General features: G+C 40.4%; 1 protein-coding gene across 1 annotated transcript; it reads left to right on the top strand.

Moving 5' to 3' along the window:
* Nucleotides 1–71: 71 nt before the first annotated feature.
* Nucleotides 72–15,835, top strand: uqcc2 (ubiquinol-cytochrome c reductase complex assembly factor 2). The gene is made up of 4 exons (XM_072563526.1): nucleotides 72–301; nucleotides 10,602–10,676; nucleotides 12,519–12,588; nucleotides 15,588–15,835. The coding sequence occupies exons 1-4, from the start codon at nucleotides 164–166 to the stop codon at nucleotides 15,686–15,688; spliced, it is 384 nt and encodes a 127-aa protein (XP_072419627.1). The 5' UTR covers nucleotides 72–163; the 3' UTR covers nucleotides 15,689–15,835.
* The last annotated feature ends 206 nt before the right edge of the window (nucleotides 15,836–16,041 follow it).

Genomic DNA, 16,041 nt, shown 5'->3' on the forward strand with positions numbered 1-16,041 from the left:
GTGGACAGAAATGCGCAATGATTGACAGCTGCTGCTCAGCTGGGCCAGGCTGCCGGGACCGCACATGCGCACACGTGCTCGCGCCATTTTGATTTGTTGGCGGTTGGAGGGTTGGTGCCAGTGGGGCTGGTGAAAGCTGTACACCGGGCTCAGGGTCCTCAGCATGGCCGCAACACGGTACCGCCGCTTCCTGAAACTCTGTGAGGAGTGGCCTCTCGATCACACCAAGAAGGGGCGAGATCTCGGGGCTTTCATCCGGCAGAGAGTGGCGCAATGTTTCCGAGAAGGGGAGAGTTCCCAGGTAAACCGGGAGGGGGACTGGGCTGGAGGGAATTGGAAGACGGAGGGGAGGAGCGGGAGGGGTTGGGGGGCGGAGCGGGAGGGGGTGGGAGGGGCAGGAGGGAGCATAGGGAGGGGTGGGGGAAGAAAAGGGGGTGGTGGGGATTGTGGGGCAAGGGAGGAAGCTGCGGGCGGAGGCGGGGCAAGGGGGGGAGGGTGCGGGCGGAGGCGGGGCAAGGGGGGGAGGGTGCGGGCGGAGGCGGGGCAAGGGGGGAGGGTGCGGGTGGAGGCGGGGCAAGGGGGGGAGGGTGCGGGTGGAGGCGGGGCAAGGGGGGGAGGGTGTGGGCGGAGGCGGGGCAAGGGGGGGAGGGTGTGGGCGGAGGCGGGGCAAGGGGGGAGGGTGCGGGCGGAGGTGTGGAAATGGGTTGGGGGGTACAGACGAGGAGAGGATGTGCAGATCTGTAATGGAGGCTTTCTTGGAATATCAGTGTTTTGAGTCATCTTTGATTTAGGAATGAGTGCGCAATTTGAGACCAAAAAAGTCTCAATACTTAGCCGTGCAGGAATGCAGATGGAACCTCAGATATGGATTAACAAAACTAAATTAGGGAGCTGAAACAAGGCCAGAAGAGTCACCCAACTTGGGTTAGAACGTGAATCATTAGGGAAAATAAAATCGCTGGTTTAGAGGGCTGTTCTAAAATTGTAAATTACAACTGGCAAGAAAACACAAGTGTACACCTTGGGATCCAAGAATCACTCAAGTTGATTCTGGGGAATTGAATGCCTGTGTAAAGGATATGTGACGCTGGAAAAGCACAGCAGCTCAGGCGGCATCCGAGGAGCAGGAGAATCTGATCGACTCTGATCTCCAGCATCTGCAGTCCTCACGTTCTCTCTTTGTAAAGGATATGTGGAGCAAAGGGATTGTCCATTCTGTGCTTTAAAGTATAACTTGCCACAGTGTTTTTTTCAGTCATGTTTTAGATTAGATTAGATTACTTACAGTGTGGAAACAGGCCCTTCGGCCCAACAAGTCCACACCAACCCACCGAAGCGCAACCCACCCATTCCCCTACATTTACCCCTTTACCTAACAATTCACCTGACCTGTACATCTTTGGACTGTGGGAGGAAACCGGAGCACCCGGAGGAAACCCACGCAGACACGGGGAGAACGTGTAAACTCCACACAGTCAGTCACCTGAGTCGGGAATTGAACCCGGGTCCCTGGCGCTGTGAGGCAGCAGTGCTAACCACTGTGCCACCGTGACGCCCAAATGTTTCTGTAAATGCTCTATAATGGAATCTTGACATAACATCCTTCTTAGTATTAATGAGAAATTTAAATTTCTTTTTAAAACTTGCATGTCTATGGGGATCACAGCTTTAATGTCTGTTCTGGCCCTTTGCTCACACAATGTGCAATTTTCAATATCCTGCTATCTTCTCTCTTTTTGCAACTTGACCTTCCTCTGATTCAAGCAACTGTTTGTTTTCCCTGAAAAGATACTTTCAAAAGTTGTTTGGGGGCAGATGTTCACATGTAAAGGGGATGGCTAGAAAATGGGAAGTATTCAAAAATGACATAATAAGAGTCCAGAGGCTGGTAGGTGTAGGGAATGCTGGATGACAAGGGATATTGAGGTTTTGGTCAAGAAAAAGGAGGAGACATATGTAGGTATAGACAGCAGAGATTGAGTGAATCCCTAAATAGTATAAAGATAGTAGGAGTATACTTTAGAGAGAAATCAGGAGGGTAAAAAGGAGACGTGAAATAGCTTTGGAAAAAGGATTAAGGAGAATCCAGAGGGATCTGACAAATACATTAAGGGCAAAAGGATAACTGGGGAGAGAATAGAGCTGCTTCAAGTTCAGCAAGGCTGCCTACATGTGGAACCGCAAGAGATGGAGGAGATAAGAAGTGAGTATTTTGCATCACTGTTTATTGTGGAGAAGGATATGCAAGATATAGAATGTGAGGAAATAAATAGTGACATCTTGAAAAATGTCCAGGTTACAGAAGAGGAGGTGCTGACCATCTTAAAATACATAAATCCCTGGGTCATGATCAGGTGTACCCTAGAAGTGTGTGGGAAGCTAGGGAAGTGATTGCTGGGCACCTTGCTGAGATATTTGTCATTGATAGCCATAGACGAGGTGCCGGAAGACGGGAGGTTGGCTACAGTGGTGCCACTATTTAAGAAAGGTGGTAAGGAAAAGCCAGGTGAACCTGACATCGGTGGTGGGCAAATTGTTTGAGGGAATCCTGAGGGACAAGATTTACACTTATTTGGAAGGGCAAGAACTGATCAGGGATAGTCAACATGACTTTGTGCGTGGGAAATCGTGTTTCCCTCTAACTTGATTGAGTTTTTTGAAGAAGTAACAAAGAGGATTGATGAGGACAGAATGGTGGACGTATTCTATATGGACTCAGTAAGGTGTTCAACATGGTAGACTGGTTAGCAAGGTTAGCTCTCACGGAATACAGGGAGAACTCGCCATTTGGATTCAGAACTGCCTCAAAGATACGGTGGTAGAGGGTTGCTTTACAGATTGGAGGCCTGTGACCAGTGGAGTGCCACAAAGATCGGTGCTCGGTCCTCTACTTCTTGTTATTTACATAAATGATTTGGATGCGAGCATAAGGGGTACAGTTCGTAAGTTTGCAGATGACACCAAAATTGAAGGTGTAAAAGGCAGCGAAGAAGGATATCTCAGATTACAACAGTATCTTGATCAGATGGGCCAATGGAAGTGGAAGATAGAGTGTAATTCAGATAAATGCGAGGCGCTGCATCTTGCGAAAGCAGATCTTCGCGGGAATTGTACACTTTAGGTCCTAGAGAGTGTTGCTGAACAAAGAGACCTTAGAGTGCAGGTTCATAGTCCTTGAAAGTGGAGTCGCAGATAGATAGGATAATGAATAAGGTATTTAGTATGCTTTCTTTTATTGGTCAGATTATTGAGTACAGGAGTTGGGAGGGCATGTTGCGCCTGTACAGAACATTGATTAGGCCACTGTTGGAATATTATGTGCAATTCTGGTCTCCTTCCTATTGGAAAGATGTTGTGAAACTTGAAAGGGTTCAGAAAAGATTTACAAGCATGTTGCCAGGGTTGGAGGATTTGAGCTATGGGGAGAGGCTGAACAGACTGGGGCTGTTTTCACTGGAGCGTCGGAGACTGAGGAGTGACCTTCTAGAGGTTTACAAAATTATGAGGGGCATGGATAGGATAAATAGACAAAGTCTTTTCCCTGGGGTGGGGGAGACTAGAACTAGAGGGCATAGGTTTAGGGTGAGGGCGAAAGATAGAAAAAGGACCTAAGGGGCAACCTTTTCATGCAGAGGGTGGTACGTGTATGGAATGAGCTGCCAGAGGAAGTGGTGGAGGCTGGTACAATTGCAACATTGAAAAGATATTTGATGGGTATATGAATAGGAAGGGTTTGGAGCGATATGGGCTGGGTGCTTGCAGTTGGGGCTAGATTGGTTTAGGATATCAGGTTGGCATGGATGGGTTGGACCGAAGGGTCTGTTTCCATGCTGTACATCTCTATGATTCTATATAAAAGGCTGTCATTTGCCGATGCAGCATTGAATGATTTCTTTCTTTATTACTTCAGGTTTACCTGTTCTTTAAATACTTTGAGACCTAACCACCACAAATCTTCCTCAGGTAGAAAATTCCAGGGGAATAATTCCTTTGCATCTCAGTTTTAAATGAATGTCCCCTTATTCTATCTAGTCTCCTAGTGAGTGGAAATCTCTTTTTAATATCTGCCTTGTCAAACTCCCTCAGAATATTGTTTCAGTAAGATCACCAGTCATTATTTTGAACTGTAGTGAATAAAGGCATAATCTGAATAGCTGTTGTTGATAAGCCAACCCAGTCATCCTCGGAATCAATTCAGGGAATTTTCAATGTCAGTTTATCCCTTTTCAAACACGCAACCAAAACTGTACATAAGTACTCCAGGTGTGGCCTCACCAGCACACTGGACAGTTGTGATAAGTGTTTCTTCCTTTTAAACTCCAATCCCTGGTAATAAAGGCCAAAATTACACTGGCCTCTTTAATCACTTGCTGCACCTGCATGTTAACTTTTTGTGACATGCACAAGAACACCCAGATCTCTGTGTGCTGCATTTTCTTTGAAGACCATTTTAATAATGGTCTGCCTTTTGATTGTTCCTCCCAAAGTGCATGACTCTTACTTTCCCATATTAAATCTCATTTGCCAAGTTTCTGCCCACTCGTTCAAATTACCCAGATTGTTTTGCAGATTTCTTATATCCTCATCATAACATGTCCTCCCACCTATTTTTCGATCATCAGCAAATTTGGATACAATGTACTCTGCCCTCTCCTTCAAGCAATTAATATAGATGTAAATAATTGAGGTTCTAGGATTGATACTTGTTGCAAATCACTATATCTTTTTTGAAAAAGACTCATTTATCTCAATTCTCATCTGGGTATTAACCAGTCCTCGCTCTGCTAATACATTGCTTTGAATACTGAGTTCCAATTTTCTACAAAGTCTTTATGTGGCACCTTGTCAAATGATTCCTGAAAATTCAATGCATCTGATGGTCTCCCATTATGAACTTTACTTGTTATGTCCTCAAAGAATTCTAGCCAATTTGTTAAACATGATTTCCCACACTCAAACAAATTTGACTCTGTTTGACCACATTAAGCTTTCCTAAATGTCCCACTATTTATTTCTTAATGAATTCTAACAATTTCCTTGTCCTAGATGTTAGGTGAACTAATGCATATTTTTCTGCTCTCTCTTTCCCTTTTTAAGCAGGGGAGTCACATTAGCAGTTTTTCAATCAGCTGGAGCCCTACCCAAATATCTAGTGAGTTCTGGATTATTTTGCCAAATATCTCCACTGTCTTTAGCAGCCACTTTCTTTAAAACTCTTGAATGTAAGCCATCAGGTCCTGGCGACTTGTCTCCCCTTAGTGATATCAGTTTATCAAATACTTTGTCCCTTGTGAAAGAGACTGTTACAGACATTTTCCAATCATCCTGTTCAGAGATGCATCTTTGGAGCAGGTGGGATTTGGATCCAGGATACTCAGAAGTAAGGGCAGTGTCACTGTGCCACATGAGCCCTGAAAGAGACTGTTACAAGATCTTTCCTAACATTAGCACCTTGCTTGCTTAACTCTTATCAATACATTAGCACATGTTTTTGATGGCCGTTGAGAGAAATTAATAAGTTGAGGCACAGACTACTGCATGGACATTCTAATTTACTACCTTTCAAGATAGTTGCCTAGATTGCAGTTGGAGCCACTTTGAAGATGCAATATCTCGTAACTTTTTTCCTTGTCTTGTACTTAATGTTTCTGAAATATGGTGATCTTATCGTAAAAATATTATCTAACATTTATACTAAATTTTGCCAGCTGCAAGGTGTTCTTTTTGTTGTTCTGTGGTTTCTAGCATTGATTCTGTCCCAACTAGTTTAACTTTGTTTTGTGGAACAAGAGCAGTGAAATGTTACAATGTTAATGTTCTGATATTTGGACCATCATGAGAACCTAGGAGCTAGCAAACTAATAGTCCGTTTTTCATTCCCAAGTAAAACAGTGGGAGTAGCAAGAATGACCGTCTAACTGAAGTCTGACTTTCTTATTATTATGAATAACGGCTTATAATTTATCATTTGGCCTTTTACAATTTCAACAAATTCCTGTGAGCGAACAGAACCTGAGTTGCAAACAGCTTTGTAACTACCGTTTGTCTTTGTTCAATTTCTGAGCTTCAGACACTTGGCGAAGAAATGATCCTATTCTCCACAAGTATTATATTTCTGATCTCAAGCAGAACGGATATCCTTGTTTCTAGCTTGACATTTTCAGCATTTTTTGCAATCCATTTCAGGAGAACGGTATTTCAGACGCCCTAGGGTTTTTGGATTGCAAGTCACTTTTTTTTTCTCTGCTGAAATTGCATGTTTCTTCAGTAATTTATTTCTTTCAGTATCTTGCTGTCAATTCCCCAGTTATTGTAAAGTCAATGTTAACTTTTTAGTTCTTAGAAAACTACTTCTCTGCTGTTTATATTTGTTTCTCTGTATCCCAATAACTATTGTATTTGACAATCTTAGCATTTGGAATCTTGGTGGAAAGAAAGTATGTGGACTATTTACCACCATGGTTTCATCCTCATTTTAATTGTTTCCAATTGTTCACTGGGTTACCTACTGTCTCTTCCAGTTTTATTTGGTAATGGCACATCTTGCATAGCGCAGAAATTAAATTCCACAGTGGCTGCATTTCTGTGCCAGAATTTTTAATTTCCTTCTTTAATTAAGTTTCAATTAACACAGTATCAAAATGGTACCGAATATGTGCATTTGATCAGTTTAGAGAATTCGGTTGAAAAACAAGTGGAGCTATAAAAAGCTGGCTTTTTAAAAATTTCAAATGCATGTTGTTCTGTATCTTCTTTTCAATTTACCAAAAAATTCACTGCAGTACTTTGAATTAAAAACTACATAATGTATACTATTTTGATCACTTAACAATGGAAAGGATTTCATAGCTTAAAAAACTTGGACTTACTATTCACTCATTTAACTAAATGCAGTTGTTAACTAATGGGAGTTATGAAAGCCTGGTAATTATTGGAGTTTGACAGTCTAAATAGGGGCGACAAAGTGGCTCAGTGGATAGCAGTGCTGCCTCACAGTACCAGATACCTGGGTTCGATTCCAGCCTTGGGCAACTGTCTGTGTGGAGTTTGCACATTCTCCCTGTGTCTGCGTGGGTTTCCTCTGGTGCTCCCATTTCCTCCTACAGTCCAAAGATATGTACGTTAGGTGAATTGGCCATGCTAAATTGCATCATATTTAGGGCTGTGTAGGCTAGGTGCATTAGTCAAAGGAAGTGTAGAGTAGTACAGGATTAGGTCTGGGTAGGTTACTCTTTGGTGGGTCTGTGTTGAACTTTTGGGCAAATGACCTATTTTCACACTGTAGGGATTCTGTGATACTTATGATATATTTGTGAACTTGAATATAGAAATGTAGCTAACATACAGGCTCTCAGCAGAAAAAAAAACACATGATTGGGAGCTGCCAGATTGTATTAAAAAATAAAATTACCAGATGGTCCACTAACACATTTCAGGGAGAAACATGCAAGCTGTATCTGGTCTGGTCTGTGAGATTCCAGATGGTGTTTGATTTGTTACTGTTGGGTAGCCAGGGATGGACAATAAATATAGCCCTGCCAGTGGATGCAGACAATATAGTATTATTGATTCCCTGTTAATGGAAGGGACTAGCTGCCTTAAATTTCAAAAGCAGTGAGTTAGATGAACAATCAGTCAACTTTTAGGTTGATATGTTGGAAATATTCACTATCACACGGGTATGAGGACTACTGTGGAAATTTTAGCATCCACCTAAATGCTCGGAACAAACAGACTTGTTAATGTCTCAATTGAACGATGATCAGACAGTGCAGCAATACCACAGTATTGCTCTGAAGTATCGGCCTAGGTTTATGAACAGCATACTTGTTTATATTTTTAGCTTCCTGCCAATTCTGCGGTCACCTTTTTTTTTTATCTGAAATTTTTATCTGATCATCCTTTTAAGTTGAGAAACAAACTTGTCTTTATGTATGACCTTTGCTGTAGTGTCTATGTATGACCTTTGCTGTTCCAATCTGGAGAACCAAGAACAAGAAGCCATAACTCTAGGTCAAAATGAGAATTTCTCCACTTGAGAGAATTGTGAAATTTTGGAATTCCTCTGCCCCAGAGTTATGAAGACTTAGTTATTGAAATATTCAAGGCTAACATCACTAGAGTTTTCAACTCTAAAGGGAATAAAGAGATAAGACAATCAGTTAGGAAAGTTGAGTTAATACGACCATAAGAGCAGAAGTAGGCCATTCAGCTCACTGAGTCTGCAATGTCAGTTCAGGAGATCATGGCTGAACTGATAATTGACAGCTGCACGTTCCTTCCTTTTCCACATAATGTGAATTCTCTCACTAATTAAAACATCTCTCAGCCTTGAATATACTTAATGATTCAGCCTCAACAGCTCTGTGGTTTTAAAAAAAATTCCACAGATTCACAACTTTGTGAGAGCATTCCTCCTAATCTCTCTTAAATGTGTGACCTCTTATTCTGAGTTGTGTCCTTAACTCTCCCACAAGAAGAAACAATATTTTGACATCTTAGAACATAGAACTTGTCCTGCCAAATCCTCTGATGTGGGGCAGACAAGCTTTGAGCTTATTTGTTGGTGGAGCAATCTTGGGGCTATGTAGCAAATTGCTCCTAAGATAGCTCTGGGATAATGCACATTTCGGCAGCGCAATTTGGCTGTAATGTCACTGAAGAATTAAGGAATGGTATTTTCGAGAATGCTTACCTCTGTTCACAATAGCATGATTCCAGCGGGGATTAGTTTGCGCGCTTCATTCTACTCATGCGCTGATATCCGTGCCATTCCGCACATTTGTGATGTCGGTCCCGCTCTTTGTACCATTCTGCACATGCGCTGATGTTCACATCTAAGTCTCCGTGCCATTCAGTGCATGCGCGATGTCAGCGCCGGTTTTCATGCCATTCTGCGCATTCATCGATGTGAGCTGCTGGACAGAGCAGCTTTCTGAGAGAGGTATTTTGCAGAGAGCAGCTTTCTTATATTGTTAAGTATTAGATAATAGTGTTAAATTTATTTTTGTTTTGTTAATAAATATGATTTTAACCTTCATTCAGGCTATGCTATACTTCTCATTAGACTTTTGGGTGATTTTTGAGCAATTGTTATTTTTGCTGGTCTACCCTAAGGCCACTTTTCCCATAGGCCCCATTATTTCTATTAAGTGAGGTTTTGCTGGAACCCAACTATGGCTTTATAGGAGAACTACCTGTATTTGAGTCTTTTAGTCAAACGTCTCAACTTGCTTCCCTCAAGCTTAATTTAAAAAGGACATGAAATATTAAATGAGCTGAATAAAATCCTAGCTTAAGGTGTAACTTTGAAAAGGATTGTAAAATATGAAGTGAGTTCAAAATGTTAATATTAGGTCTAAGCAGTTGAAGGCATTGCATACAATGATTTGTTTTTGAAAGTGGTGCATTATATCATTAATTCAAAAGAATAAAGAGGAAAGGTGGAAAGTTGTAGAGCTGGTTGAATTAGAATTGGAAATGGATGGGGTAATGAAGGTACTTTGAAACAAGTCTAGAATTTTTAATTTTGAGATGACAGGGTTAGGTCTAATGTGAAAAAGTGAGGAGATTGGGACGATTGATAGCTAGTGTAGGATAGGGTACAGGAACTAGAATTTGGAATAAATTGAAGATTGCAGTATTCCAGGAAAACACTGGAGGAACTGGTTTTGAGGTGAGAATAGAAGAGGATTTTAAGAGTTTTATGGGCTGAGGAAAAAGGTGGAAACGCTAGTCTTACACAGTTGGAAAGAAACTTCAGTTATGGAAATTGTATGATATAGGATTGGAAAATGAGTTTGAAGTTAGAAAATTTTGGATCACTGTACAGTGTCCAAAGAGGGGAAACGTTAGTGGCAGTGCTCTGCGTTGCATGAAAAAGGTTTTAAAAAAAAACCTTAGCCTTGCTAATGCTTTGTCAAAAAGATTGTGTGTGAGGGGACAGATAAACCTGATGTCGTCGTCATACATGAGGCAATTGATTCCATGTTATTGGTTGCAGTTATAAAGCACGTATTTGAGAATAAGGAGATCTCAACAGTAGATTAAATCTGTGGTTATGTATAAGAAATTGAGCCCAATATTCGCAATTCTGAGCTCACTATTTTACTAAATAGGCAATACTGTTAGTTAAATAAATCATTTAGGAGTGAGAGAATCTTGAGCTTGAGGGGCCTAGATTGCGACTATGTATCATGATTGTGTGATTTTTATCTTGCTGAATTTAGGTTAGTAGGATCTGCCAGTCACTATTTTTGAGTATTCCTCACTCTAAATTGATATCACTGTTTCCACCTTCTATCTTGCAAATCGTGAACTTATTCCTGAGTAGCAAAATCTCTCTCTTTCTCTGTCTTCCTGGCTACATCCTTGTGCCAATTTCTGCCCATCCCAATGGAAATTCACCAGATAATCAGGCTGGCTGTTAGATGGAAAATCTGGTTTAAAGAAGAAAATAAGCTTCCAGATTTCCCACCTGAGATCCCTTCCTATCTTCGTGGAAATATTTGGGCCAGAGATCCCTAAAGGATTTGTGTACTACCGTTAGCTTTCATGATTTTTGACTTTTTGTAATATTTGTTTAAACATTTTGTGTTTAGATTGCAGATCCAGAGAAATGTGACCGGATGTATGAAAGTTTAGCCAGAATTAATTCTGGTTATTACAAAAACAAGGTATTGATGCTTTGACATCTTTGTCCTTCCTCTTGTATTTGCACATGAACCATATTGCTGAATCAAAATGGCCTAAGGCAATCATTCCATTCTAGAAGCTCAACTCGACAGAAATCAGCTAAAATTGAAATAATTAGAGGGAGAAAGAAGAGCAGTTGGATGAATATCCCAAATCTGGATGACTAAAATGAAAAGTTGTTGAAACCCAATACTTTTCAGAAACTTCAATTCTTGTCACAACATATCAAATTCTTTAGCATTTTGATTTGTTTGCTATGATGGTGGGATATTCCAGTGTCCTAGATGCAAACATCTTCCACTGATCGATGAATGACTGTACCTTCATCACAGGGTCAGAAGTGGAGATATACACTGGGCAATGGTCAGCACCATTCAGATAAAAGACATGGACAATATCCAGATTTGGCGTGGCATGTAACATTCACACCAAATGTCAGGCAATGACTATCTCAAACAGGAGAGACTCTTAGCTGTCGAGCTTGGATATTTAACAATGTCATTATTGTTGAATCCCCCACTACTAACAACCCCAACCATTAAGCAGAAATTGAACAGGACGAGCCTTGTATGTACTGTGGATACAAGAACAGGTCAGAGGTTAGGAATCCTGTATAGGCAGATAAAAAGAAGTAGAAGCAGGCTTAGGCCGTTTGGTCCCTCAAGCCTTCTCCGCCATTCATTAAGACAACCTAACTGTCCACAACATACCCCTGATTCCTCAAAGCCTGTCCACCATCTGCAAGGTACGAGTGAGGAGTATGAATACTCTCTACTTGCCTGAATGAATACAGTCCTAACAATACAAACTCGACATCATTCAGGATAAAGCTGACTGCTTAACTAGCCTTATGTCTAGTCCCTCCATCACTGAAGCTCGGTAGCAACAGTATGTATCAGCTACAAGATGCATGGCAGAAATTTACCAAAGCTGTTTAAGCAGTGCCATTCAAAACCTTGGCCACTTCCATCTAGATGCATGGGAATGCCACCACTTGCAGGTTTCCCTCCAAGCCTTTCACCATTCTGATTTGGATATATATTGCCATTCCTTCAGTGTCATTTGGTTAACATCGTGGAACTCTGACTAATAGCATTGTTTGTGTACCTACATCAAATGGACTGCAGTAGTTCAAGGCAACTCACAACCAGCTTCTCATGGACAACAAATGCTGGTCCATTGAGCAATACTCTCATCCCATGAATGAAGTAAAATAACCACGCCAAGTGTACATTGAAATTAACAGAAAATATTTGGATAGTTATCCATACTAAAGACTGTACTAGTTTGCGCTTGAATGAAGTTTAACAAAGAATTTTTCAAAGAGAATAGGTATTTAATGAATACTAGAGTCAAGATTAGAGTGGTGCTGGAAAAGCACAGCAGGTCAGGCAGCATCTAAGGAGCTTCATTCCTGATGAAGGGCTCCTGCCCGAAACGTCTATTTTCCTGCACATCGGATGCTTTTCTAATCTCCAGCATTTGCAGTCTTTACTTTCAGTGAATACTAGTATAAGCCGATCACTTATTTCTGAAACAATTCCATTGCAATAATTCTGAGTACAGTTAAGTTTGATTAGGTTTGGCAAGCAATTTAATTATAGCCTGTAATTATCAATTTGTTTGCTCCCTGAAGATTGTTTGTATCAAAACTGTCTTCTGTACATATGTAGCCCATGAAAATTGAACTTCTTGCAGTATTCTTTCCAAAGATATCCAAAGTCAGTTATGTCCAAATTCTGAATATCACAGGGCATTGGGATGCTTTTGTCCAAATGCATATAAACAAATAATTTTAACTGTAGTAACTTATTTCTTTTCAGTACCCTCGTCTCAGAAACACAAGCTTTACTGGTGTAACGGTGGAAGAGTGCCGAATGGTTCTTGCAACAGGTAACTGCTCCAGACTTTATACTATTTGATAGAAGATTCCTGCCTTTAAAATATCAGAGCAAGTTAAAAGTAATATTGTGCACATTGCATATGATTGCATTCGACGAGTTAGGCTTTTCATTCAGCTGGTCTCTTACCCTGAACTAATTGTATATTGGAATGGTGTACCAGAAACTTGAAGTTCAGGTATTTGTAATATTAGTTCTTCTGTTGGATATGGATGTGGAGAAGTTGACCTTATGAACCACTGTAGTCTTGGAGTGTAGGAACACCCATGGTGCTCTTAGGAAGTACATTCAAGAAGTTTGATGCTGCAGCAGTGCGGGAATGGTGATCATTTCAGGATGATGTATAACTTGGAGGAGAACTGGCAGATTTTTTTGTTTTTTTTGTGGCATGCAGGTATCACTGGCTGTGCCAGTATTTATTGCCCACCCTAATTGTTCTTGAAAAGGTGGCGGTGGTGAAGTGCTGTAGTTTATGTAGGTACACCCACAACGTAGTTGGGAGAGAATTCCAAAATTTTCAAACAGCAGAACTGATGGCCACATATATACACTTCAAAGTCAGAATGGGGAGAGGCTTGGAGGAGAACTTGCAAGTGGTTTTGCTTCCAAGTACCTGCCATCTTTCTTCCTTTTCTGGTAGTGTTCAAAAGTTTAGAAAGTGCTATTTAAGAAGCCCTGCTAATCTTACAGATGGCCTACACTGCTACTGAGCTGTGATGAAAAAGATTTCAACAGCCTGGAAATTCTCACATGGTGTTTTTTCAACAAGGAAAATTTTGTTAATAAAACAGTTGAGTCACAAATTGAATTGTGTCCCTTTGTCTGCCTCACTAACAGGAGTGCTTGGGTAAAGTATTTTTCATACATAAACTGATAGAAGTGTCCAAAGCATAAACAACAGTGTTGTTCATGGGGGATTCACTTTTGGTTGTGCCATTGAACGTGAAGCCTCCTAGATAGACAAACGAGCAAGTGTTTTAGTAATTAAAAGGGCCTGTTGGTTTAACTACAAGTGAATATTGTTACTCTGAATGCTGCATTCGGGGCAACTGAAGTTTTAGAGGAGAGGCACCTTAGTCCTAGATTTCTCTTCTTGCACATGAAAACTGACTGTACGTTTCAGCCATTGATGCTGAATGTCTCAGCTGGAGTTCTTAAGTATATGAAGTGTGGTGCACTCCTGGCTGAAAATTTATGTACCAATACCACCATCAATTTGAATGAGTTGCTGATGTAATTAATTGCGACATGACTCCAGTAAAGATTTAAAAATATAATAAATGTCAGGTTTCTGGCATACATTAATCACTATATTTATAAACCGATATTTAAGTTGGTGGGGAATGAATGTTTATAGAGTAAACTAAATTGGAGTATACATCCAGTTTTTTATTTTCAGAATTCCTACAGGGTATTCTAATTTTCCATTGTAGCATGCATCTATCTGCCTGTAATTAGTCATATCCAACTCATGGCCATGGGTATTAAACAGTTAGAGGGGCAAATGGCTACAGCTTGAGCAGCTCCACTCTGCATCAGGCTGATTAGGAATCTGTTTTATACTGGATATGTTGGAAGAATTTACAGAATAACTTTCAACTTGTATGGCAACACCATGAGTGCCTCTTCTGTGATCAGCAAATCTTGGAGTATGCCTTGGACCTTGAGATATGATTCCAAGGGACAAATGGTTTCGGCTCACCATAAGACATCCCAGCTTACATTCAGCGTTATTTGAAAACAATTGTAATAGCCTGAGCACTGTCTATGGCATTTCAATATTACATGTTAAAAGAAAGTGGGATCAAAGAGTGCTATGATTCAAATTGCTTCTGGAAGTGTAAAGCACCAGTCCAGCAAACATTCTTTTTTTGCTAAGAAACAAATTGTAGAACTCAGTTGTGCAACTGAGATTTGTGAAAAGCATTTCTTCACACTTTAACCCTGAGTTTCTTGCGATGTACAGTTAGAGACTAATTCATGGTTTCTTAGCATAGAAGGTTGTGAAAAGTTTATTTGGAACTGGCACAAAGTATTTTTGTGAAAATTTGAGATTTGAATTAAAGTCTTTGAAAATAAAGCACGTTTAGGCAATGTTTGTGAAGATGCATACAAGTCCTCTTCAATGTTCAAAATCCTTCACTGAACTGCCCCCATCTCCAATTGTTCCAATTTGCATTAAGTAAGTTTTCAAAGACTTGTGTTTGACATGAGCTGAGTTTAAACACTTCTAGTTAGATTTTCTTCATAGTGTAAATTGTAAATTTTTGCTCACAATTTTAATGGATTCTAATTTTATTGCACCATATTAAAGAAATGCATTACTTACACAACTGACTCAGTTTTTTGATTAGATTAGATTAGATTCCCTACAGTGTGGAAACAGGCCCTTTGCCCCAACAAGTCCATACCGAGCCTTTGGAGAGTAACCCCCCCAACAGATCCATTTCCCTCTGACTAATGCACCTAACACTATGGAAAATTTAGCATGGCCAATTCACCTGACCTGCACATCTTTGGACTATGAGAGGAAACTGGAGGAAACCCACGCAGACACGGGGAGAATGTCTGTGTGGAGTTTGCACAGTCGCCCAAGGCTGGAATTGAACCAGGATCCCTGGCACAGTTGATAAGTTAATACACAAGAACTGGGTTCATTTCCTGGTCTGTGCCAAATTAATTGACTGTATGAAATGAGCTGCCAGAGGATGTGGTGGAATCTGGTACAATTGCAACATTTAAGAGGCATTTGGATGAGTATATGTATAGGAAGGGTTTGGAGGGATATGGGCTGGGTGCTGGCAGGTGGGACTAGATTGGGTTGGGATGTCTGGTCGGCATGGCCGGGTTGGGCCGAAGGGTCTGTTTCCATGCTGTACGTCTCTATGACTGTACACACGATGCTATTTAGGTTGGTGTTATTGACTAAATATGCTCGTCACAAGATACCCAGACAGCATTACTTGTCGGTTCTTCTTTTATTCTTTGTAGATAACATGAAACAAATGGAAGAAATGAAGAAAGGTATGTGGAAAAAGATAAGAGAGAAGTTCACGGGCAAGCCAGAAGATGCCACCAAGGAATATGTCTAATAGTTGTATGTTGGAAACATTAATGCCTAATCTTATTTTCTGCAATTTCTAAATAATAAAGATCTCATTTCTAGGTAGACTTTTTTTATAATTGTGAAGATGTTTATGGAAATAAAATGTTAAATTAATAAAGACATGTTAAAAATATATATTTGGATGACTGAATTATATTTGGTACATTTTCTAAAATCTGATTCTGAATCCAGATTGATTTGTGAAGTTTAAAAATGTTGCCATATTCAAGTTTCCCAAGTAATGGAAACATTTTTCAAAATCCACAAAACATAGAATAATCTTTGTGCTAATGTACTGAGCACAGAATTGAACATTTTGAACTTCAAAATTTTGATAAA

The sequence above is a fragment of the Chiloscyllium punctatum genome, chromosome 45, assembly GCF_047496795.1.
Source record: "Chiloscyllium punctatum isolate Juve2018m chromosome 45, sChiPun1.3, whole genome shotgun sequence".
NCBI lineage: Eukaryota > Metazoa > Chordata > Chondrichthyes > Orectolobiformes > Hemiscylliidae > Chiloscyllium > Chiloscyllium punctatum.